The sequence below is a fragment of the Siphateles boraxobius genome, unplaced genomic scaffold (genome assembly GCF_051911475.1).
Source record: "Siphateles boraxobius isolate OS27281-9 unplaced genomic scaffold, OSU_SipBor_1 61, whole genome shotgun sequence".
In the NCBI taxonomy this organism is placed as follows: Eukaryota; Metazoa; Chordata; class Actinopteri; order Cypriniformes; family Leuciscidae; genus Siphateles; species Siphateles boraxobius.
The window spans coordinates 7,117,045-7,125,622 of record NW_027509188.1 but is presented as its reverse complement, the minus strand read 5'-3'; the positions used below and the strand labels follow the sequence as shown (position 1 = coordinate 7,125,622).

Sequence of the window (8,578 nt, the reverse complement as noted above, 5' to 3'; positions counted from 1 at the left end):
GTCTCATGTGACTTTGTTTTTTGTACACTCTGTGACTATACAAATCACAACATGTAAATAGGAAAATGTTTGCGTTATTTTGTCACTTATTTGGATTAGTATGCTAGCTGCAACCATTTACATCCAGTCTTTGTGCTAAGCTAGGCTAGCGGTGGGTGCGTCAAACAGACTTATAGCACGCACGGAGATGAAAAAGGTATGTATGAACTTATCTAACTCTGGGGGATAAGGTGAATAGGCTAAAGTCCCAAAAAGTCGGAGTGTTCCTTTAAAAACAATTTCACTTAAAACTCTAAAATTAAATTGTTTTACATTGAACAACAATATCAAATGCACAGTGAAATGTGGGTCCACTTGTGCAGGCCACAATGGTTGAGGAAAACATTAAAACATACAAAACATTAGCGTTACTTTTGCATTATGAGAACAAAGGCATATTGTGTAGTTTGGGCCTATTGGCTGAACATGCAGTAACTTTTTTAGGCATTATTTAGACAAAAGGAGATAACTTTGAAATAGTCTGTTATAATGCTTTCCCCTGCAGCCTTCCTTCAGATGGGTTTCTACATCATCAAGTCATTCTTGAGGGTCTGCAACCTGGGTGACAGTTTACCACTTTCCAGACAAAGCAAAATCTTTTGAGTGAATTCAAAAGTGTTAGTCAGTGCTTTGGGATAGTTTAGGTGTAGTGCATAGATAAGTCCAAAGATTACCAAGAAGGCATCGCCAATTCTGGGGAGGCTGACCACGGCCTCATTTTCAAGGATGACAGAGATTCTCAAAGGGTTGTAGTGAACTGGACTTGTTGTGTCATGGTCACTGATGACAGTAAGGAGGCCTACTGCAACACCATCAAGCTCTGGCTCAGACTCATCCTGAATGGATGGAAAAGAGACACTAATCACAAACTAACACGTGGAAAAGAACAGCTGACATAATATATCTTTCTTTAACCAAGTCCCATTGAAATCCAATACCTCTTTTACAAGGGAGACCTGGGTCTCATTCTTAGAGGTGAAAAACATAAGATCCATGTTCTGCACACTAGGGGTTGAACGACTTCAGATTTTTTGAAGTCGACTGTTATGACATCAAAGTCGAGTCGATGTTGACTAGTCACCAAATTACCGGAGAATCTAACTGGTGTTAGATATACTGAAACCAAGCTAAAGTAAATGTCTTACATAAAATGCCAATACAGTTCCTTTTTAGTGAGGAGAAAGAAGACCATACACAAAAACTGTATGGGTAAACTAAACAAAGGCAAGTCCTAAAGCATGTTAGTATTTTGATGTACTGTTTACATAATGCACAGTAGAATATGTTAGTGACTTAAGGAGACTCACTGTGCAGGTTCTGAAAAATCCAGAAACGTCCTCGCGCAGATACACAGGAAGGGCGTGGAGAACAGTAGTGCGCATGGTGTGGATGTCATGGATTTCCTATTTAGATAAAAACAGAATTATATACTGAAGAGTTTACTGAACAAAGCTGATTTTAAACAGTCCAATCAGAACAGATGTCCACAAATAACCTGTTCACATATTTAATGCAATCAGGCAAATGGCAAACACAAATTGGACTAATTGCAAAATTCACACAGCTCGTTTGAATCATTGAACCTGTTCAATGTTCCACTGGTTCAACCTATGAAATGTGTAATAATGTATTTACCTGTTCATCGTGGATTTTAAAAATTTCAGCCAGAGCATCTGATATCTTCCCAGTTTTTGATGCCTTTTGTCTGAATAAGGTCATCAGTCGAGGAAGATGGCGGTCAAGCTCAGCATAGAATGTGTTGGGAAGGTTCTGATTAGTAATCCGCTGGAACTCTGCATACAACTACATTGAAATAACAGCAGGAGGAGAATCATTGCTTAAAAAAATAGTTCCAATTTGAAGAATCTAGCACATTTATAAAGCAGAAAATAGCAGCCAAATGAGTAAGAATCACAATTTTAACTTTAAAAGAGAGAGCTGAACCATATTACCTCAGACTCTATTTTGAGAGCAGGCCAGAGGTCCATGAGCTCGTTCACTGGTGGGCAGGACATCACTATGGTCTGTCGGCGTAGGGGAAATGTGGTCTCCATCATCTTTCTAATGAGGGGCAGGTTCTTCTCAATCTTCTTGACTTCCTCAACAATGGTCTGCCTCAACTGCTCAAGGCTTGAAGGATCCTTTCCTTCGGAAAAGTTGGGTAGGAAGTTTACTTCTACTCGCTTGGGTTTTTTAATGTTGGAATGTGAAGTATCATTTTCAGGATTACTTCTACTTCTCTTTCCAGCATTAACAGTGACCTCCTGACATCCAGCCTGTCTCATCTTGTTCCTATAGTTGCCCATCTTAAACTTGATGCTGTTTTTCCACCCATTCCAGCCAGTCTCAGATCCTGCTTCCCTTAAGCAGGGATGTTTGGCTACAAGAGCCTCAGCAGCCATTGTGATCTCTTTATCACTTGGGTAAGCCTTAAACCCATATATAGCAGATGCAAGCTTTTCTAAAATGTCGTGCTTTAGGTCTCTTGACAACTTAAGTTGTGTGTTGTTCTTCTCATATTCTGCATTTCCATGTCTAAGTTTCAGTTCAACATCAAATGAAAATGTGGGTACTGGAAAAGGACCTGGAGGCCACCTGCTGAGACGCTCTGGAGATGACACATCTGAAAGTAGAACCGTAGATGCAATGGAGCTGGACTCTTGTGAAAGTGAGATGTGCACAACAGCTTTTTGTGGCAATTCCTCAATGTCTGCAAGGGAAGTAAGTTTCCCGTCAAAGTCTGGATCTTCATAAAGCAAATCGAAGTCAAGGTCGATTTCCAGCTGTTCTTTTATAATGTTGATCAGTGCATCAACAGAGGCTGGTCGTGAACTTAGTTTTAATTTTCTAGCCTGGTCTGGCTCAACAACACGAAGAATCATTGGTTCTGGGGATGCAGCTGCCATTGTGCTAATGAAAAGACAAAATCATGTTGTTAAAGAGTACCATATAAAGCTTATAAATTGCTTAATTCCACAGAGAGTGAAAAACGACACAATAACTGATAAATAAAAGAAACATTCATTATTACCTGAACTCAGTTCTGTCTCACTTGAATGAACCGCTTGGGGGTCAGCAGCAGCGAGCCGTCTATCTTGTATGCTGAGAGAGGGGCTGTATCGTTCAGACCAGAATGCAGGTGGATAGACAGTCTTGTGTCTGCAGTTGACAGCTCATAGGACCGTAGATGTTCTACATACCAGGAGTCATAATCACAACACAGAAAAGATACATTGTGATTCACAAGGAAGATCTGTTCTATTTTGCTAAATTTAGACAGTCCACCACTGACTCCTACAGACAGAAACATTCCACAGACATAGTCTGTGCCATCAATGGTCACATTTGATGTATTGTAGATTGTGTCACTAGTTGTTAGATCTCTAACGTGTACTTGAGCAACCTCTGGTAGAGATGAAACCAAAACAGAGTCAACCCTGGATGCCTGAATTTTTGGCTTGAAAAATGATGGTGCAGCAAGATGATATGCCATCATGTGTTGGTGTCTAATTGCCATTGTCTTCAAAATATTTTTGAAGTTTTGAGCATCATGCACCACTCTTTTGAAAAAGCGGTGCTTGGCCTCAAACCGCATGGTCCAAACGTGCAGCAGGGGCCCAAAGCACTTGACTAGAGCAGGATAATGCTCCACATAATGATGTTTAGGACGGAGCCTAATCTCAGGGAAAACCTCTAGTAGTGCCTGTCTATGATCACTGATTTTGCACACAAAATAGTCTAAGGTTTCATCAGTAAATGATTGGCACAATGCTAACTCTACCACCTCTTTCAGCTCCATCAAAACTGCCCATGCTTCATCACCCTCTGGTACTACACTGCCAACAAGCAATGGAATAAGTCGGAGCAGAGTGGCATTTTCATGCCCATTTCCTCCAATCGTTCCTTGAGAAAGAAACTTTTTGGGAAGTGGCTGAGGTCTATCCACTTTATCAGTGTGTTGATATGGGAATGATGTAATCTTGTTGTTCAAATACTCCAAAGTGAAGTACTTCAGCCGGATCATCTCTTTAAGACAAAGAGAAAGCTCCATGGGAACGATACCTTCCATAAGATCGTGGAGTATATCAGGAGGAAACCCTGTGACTGTATGGAAGTAATTCAGGGACTCACGCAAGACACAGCCACCTTTAACACCAAAGTGGCTGCTCAAATTGCCACTTTCTTGAACAGTTAGCACATGTAGGTCATGGCTGGCTTTGGTTCTCGGAGGAAACTTTCTCTCTCTGACTTCAGTTACTTGAAACTCTTCAACTGATCCCATACAGAATCTGCAAACATGACCTGCTCTAAATGACTCTACAAAGCCACCTAATCCATGAGCAGCCAAATTGTCAGCAGACACACAAAAGACAGTGCCTCTGACATTCTGACCAACTCTTTCGATGAAGACACCATCTTTTTCCAGAGTATAAACATCACGCAGCAATGGAGCAAGTACAGCTGCATATCCATACTTACGGACGTCTGTCACTTTTACTAGTATTGCTAGCTGTATAGCATGTAATGCTGATCTGTATTTTGGTGGCACATTAGCAAGGACCCAATATACAGCGCAAACTTTGTGAATTTTCCGTGATGTGCCAAGTGGATTGCAAATTTCAAGATCATCAGTATATAGCTGGAGTGGTAGGATGAGATCCCCTGTTGACAGTAACTCATTTTCAATGAAATGAGAGCCATTGGAGCATGAAACATATTGACCATATGTAGTATTTGTTTCAGTAATCTTGTTAAGAATGTCTGTGTTTTTAAACAACTCTTGAATCATTGAAAGGATAGGAACATACATGCAGGTATGTCCAGGTTGCTCCAACTGATACTCCACTGGCATTACATAAGGATAGTTGTGCTCAATAAAGGTTTTTCTGCGCTTGGATGAACTCAACTCAGCACCTTTAGAGGTTGATGTAGCCAAAACATTGCAGTCCATGACAGCGGCAACAACTTCACTCAGTGTAGGTTCTGCAATACTGTGACCATTTCTTTGCAGTATGTCATTAACTGCCTCTTTGATCAACGGCTCAGATAAGGAGAAGATCTGATTCAAGTGGTCTACTATTTCCTGAGTAGCTGTGTTTGAGACATGGAGGATAGCCTGCATCTTTAGGAATAATGAAGATACGTTTTTTTTAAGTTGATTTCTTAGACTGCCAGTGTCACACTGATCATCACTCTCCACTTCTCTGCTGTGGCCTGGGCATTCTTCATGCAAATCCCTAGTTACCTCAGAAATACTGTCTTGAATATTATGGGGATCCTCACTAACAATATCAGTTTGAAAGTCTGATGCAACACCTGCTTGGTGTTCTCTACTTTTATGAGAATTGAATGAGGAGTACACATTCGTTTTATAGCTACAATCCTTATATGGGCACGTCACCGTTTCATGATTTTTCAAATGCTTTCTGAGATGACTGAAAACGGCTGATTCAGAAAAGGGTTGCTGTAATGTGCATAAAGGGCATTTAAATACCACAGGCCCCTGACTCTGTTCTGCACAACTGCTAGGTTGTGCTATATGATATCTTGACAAATGAGTACTCAGTGCATTAAGTGTCTGAAATGTACAAATGCAATCAGTGTATAAGCATGGAAGAGGGCTGATTCTGGAATAGTGGCTGTGCTGCAGCCTGTAGTGTCTAAATAACTGTATTCTGGAGGTGAAAGAAGCTGCGCACAACTTACACTTCCAGGTCATTTTGGAACCAGCAACCTAAAAGGTGAAGAAAAAAATGACAAAGTTTAGACCACCAACTAAAATTAAAACAGAATTGCTTCTACTTAATAAATATAACTACAATACTATTATCTTACCAAAACATGATATATGGAATACAGCTAACACTGCTTTAAAATGACAACATGTTTTCAAACAATTTGTTTTATATAATGTCTATAGATGTAAAACAGCATAAGTAAACTTATTAGTTTTTTACATGTTTTTAAGACAAATCTTGAATTAATTTTTGGACTCATTTTTAGACCAATCATTTCTTTTTTGCAAGCAAATTATACAAAGTTAAGTAAAATATGATCTAGACAGGGTCAAAGGTTAAATATCAATTAGGAAGATGGTATTTATGAACAAAACACTTTCATGAATTGTTGACTTAAATACAGCAAAAAGCTTTATTTTGTTCAAACAGGCAAGTCGAATATGTGGGAGTGCGTCTTATTTAAGGTAACCACACTAAAACATTGTCTGAGAAAAAAAATAATTTAAGTTATTGGTATTTAGAGGGGTAAGGGGGGAGGAGGGTGAGAGGGGTGATTGATAGAATAATTCACATTCATTGGATTACCTGGTATCTTTATCACGTCTCCAGTTTTCTTAACTCTGTATTAACTTCCTGAAACTGGAACAGAGATGCATGAACTGATCTGAAACTGGACAATTAAAAGCATTCAAAGAGTATCACATTATAAATACTTCAATTTTTATATTTTCCCTGTTAATGATCTTTTCATTTGATCCCCAAAGTGTCTAGCTACTAAAAGGCATCAAGCTAAATTAACATTAAAGTAGCAGCACTGGAAATGTACTGCATGGTTAATTAACAATAATGCTATTTGTACTAACTAAAGCCTTACTGGTAAGAGTTTTTAGTTTATTAATATTTGTTATGAAAAGCAGCTTGTCTCCTGCAAGGTCGTTTGTTTTAAACCCGACGCAGCACAAGATGGCGGCCCTGGGCAGTTGACTGGTGTTCTGTTAACGTCCCTAGAAGCTACAGAGAACTCGGACTTGCTGAGTCAGTGTAGTAACTGTAGTTTGAGCTTAAATACGCCCTATAATGCACGTTCATGCTCTTTTATTATGATAATGGACCTTAGCGGTGCACTATTGAAAGTTTCCATCAACAAAAAAAATCTAAATATCGCATACGAGGTGTCTGCAGTGATTCAACTAACGTCTAATTCTCACACCGAACGCGAATTTAATTATTTGCGCGAGTAAATGACATACAAAGTCAATGCAAAGACGCGAATAGACGCATCATTCGCGCCCAATTCGCTCGAGTTCAAATGTTTCAACTTGCGCGGGTGAACGTCTTCCGCGCAAGTTGAAAAATTTGAACTCGAGCGAATGTTCAAGCGTCTAACTAGACGCGATAGACGCGTATTTGACGCTCTATTCGCGTTCGGTGATGCCGCATTCCTAGATCTATCCGTCTAGATAAGACTACCGTGATGAGCCAGTGAATACGCTCTCTGAGACAAACACATCAACAAATGCATAAAAAAAGTCAAACTGAATAAATATTAACACTAAAAACTTACAGTAAGTCCAATGATGCTGCCGCGTAGGTAGTAACTTTCTGGCAGGCCTTCTGTCGTTGGTTGCTTCCCGCCACCCGCGTGCAAAATGTTCTTCTGTTTTTTTTTTGGGGGTGGGGGGGTTTGCACAGAGCGGTTAGGATAGCAATCAGCGTAGTATGTGCAATGCATTAGCGCCGCCTTCTGCTTCGGATGTTGAATCAGATTAACTCGGAATGAAAAATGATCCCTGGAGCTGCTCAACACTTAAATAAAAAATATATAGGCTACATTAAACTGATGACAATAAAAATACAATAAATAAATACATTTTGTCTTCCACTAGTATCTAATGCATTTCAGTTTGCCCCAATCAAATTGTTTTAATAGTATATGGTTGTTATTTATTTGTTATGATCGATTTTACTTATTTGGTTAAGCACTTTGAGATTTTATTGTATTTTATATAAATATTGTATTTTATTATTGTATTTTATATAAATTAAGTTTATTTTTAAACAATTTTATTATTTAAAACAATAAAAATAACAGGACTTTATCATTTGTAGCTTGTAATTACTTAATTGTATTAAGTTGTATTTAATTTATGTTTTTAAGTTTTGCTTACTTATTCACAAAAAAGTTCAATTTAATAAAAAAATATTAGTTAAATTTACTCAAAATGGAAGACCGTGTTACACCAACTTAAAATAATTAAGTTAGTAGAGCTTTTTCTAAAACTTTGAGTATACGCTACTTAATCTATTTAATTAATTTGAACGTTCGGGTTTACAGTGTAGGTATTAAAGGAAGGTTATATAATTGGATAATGGATTTTCTTTTCAAGCGTACAATACAGGTCAAGATCGGTTCAAGTTATTCAAAAATATATACAATAGATAACGGTACTCCTCAAGGTAGTGTTTGTAGCCCCATTTTGTTTAATATAATGATAAATGATATATTTTCTCAGGTAAGACAAGGAATAGGTAAATCCCTCTATGCAGACGATGGAGCCATGTGGAAAAGAGGACGGAATGTTAAATTTGTTGAGAAAAGCATGCAGAGAGCAGTAGAGGAAGTGGAAGATTGGGTAAACAAATGGGGTTTCAAATTGTCAGTAGGAAAAACGCAAGTTGTTTGTTTCTCAAAAAAGAAGAGTAGCCCACAAATAAAATTAAAACTATATGATCAAACTTTGGAGCAAGTATCGGAAATTCGATATTTGGGGTTGTGGATGGATTCAAAATTGAAATTTGAC

The 8,578-nt window shown here is 38.4% G+C and overlaps 1 protein-coding gene and 1 long non-coding RNA gene across 2 annotated transcripts; both read right to left on the bottom strand.

Annotated features, from left to right (window-relative positions):
• Positions 1-353: 353 nt before the first annotated feature.
• On the bottom strand, positions 354-2,110 carry LOC143718532 (uncharacterized). The gene is made up of 4 exons (XM_077209557.1): positions 1,992-2,110; positions 1,675-1,842; positions 1,347-1,442; positions 354-875 (listed from the first exon to the last, which is right to left on the bottom strand). Exons 1-4 carry the CDS (start codon positions 2,094-2,096, stop codon positions 564-566), a joined length of 681 nt encoding a protein of 226 aa, XP_077065672.1. The 5' UTR covers positions 2,097-2,110; the 3' UTR covers positions 354-563.
• A 370-nt stretch (positions 2,111-2,480) lies between these two features.
• LOC143718531 (uncharacterized) lies at positions 2,481-6,407 on the bottom strand. Its single transcript, XR_013196433.1, has 4 exons — positions 6,363-6,407; positions 5,746-5,773; positions 3,071-3,231; positions 2,481-2,949 (listed from the first exon to the last, which is right to left on the bottom strand). It is a non-coding gene; the product is annotated as an uncharacterized LOC143718531 (long non-coding RNA).
• Positions 6,408-8,578: the final 2,171 nt, after the last annotated feature.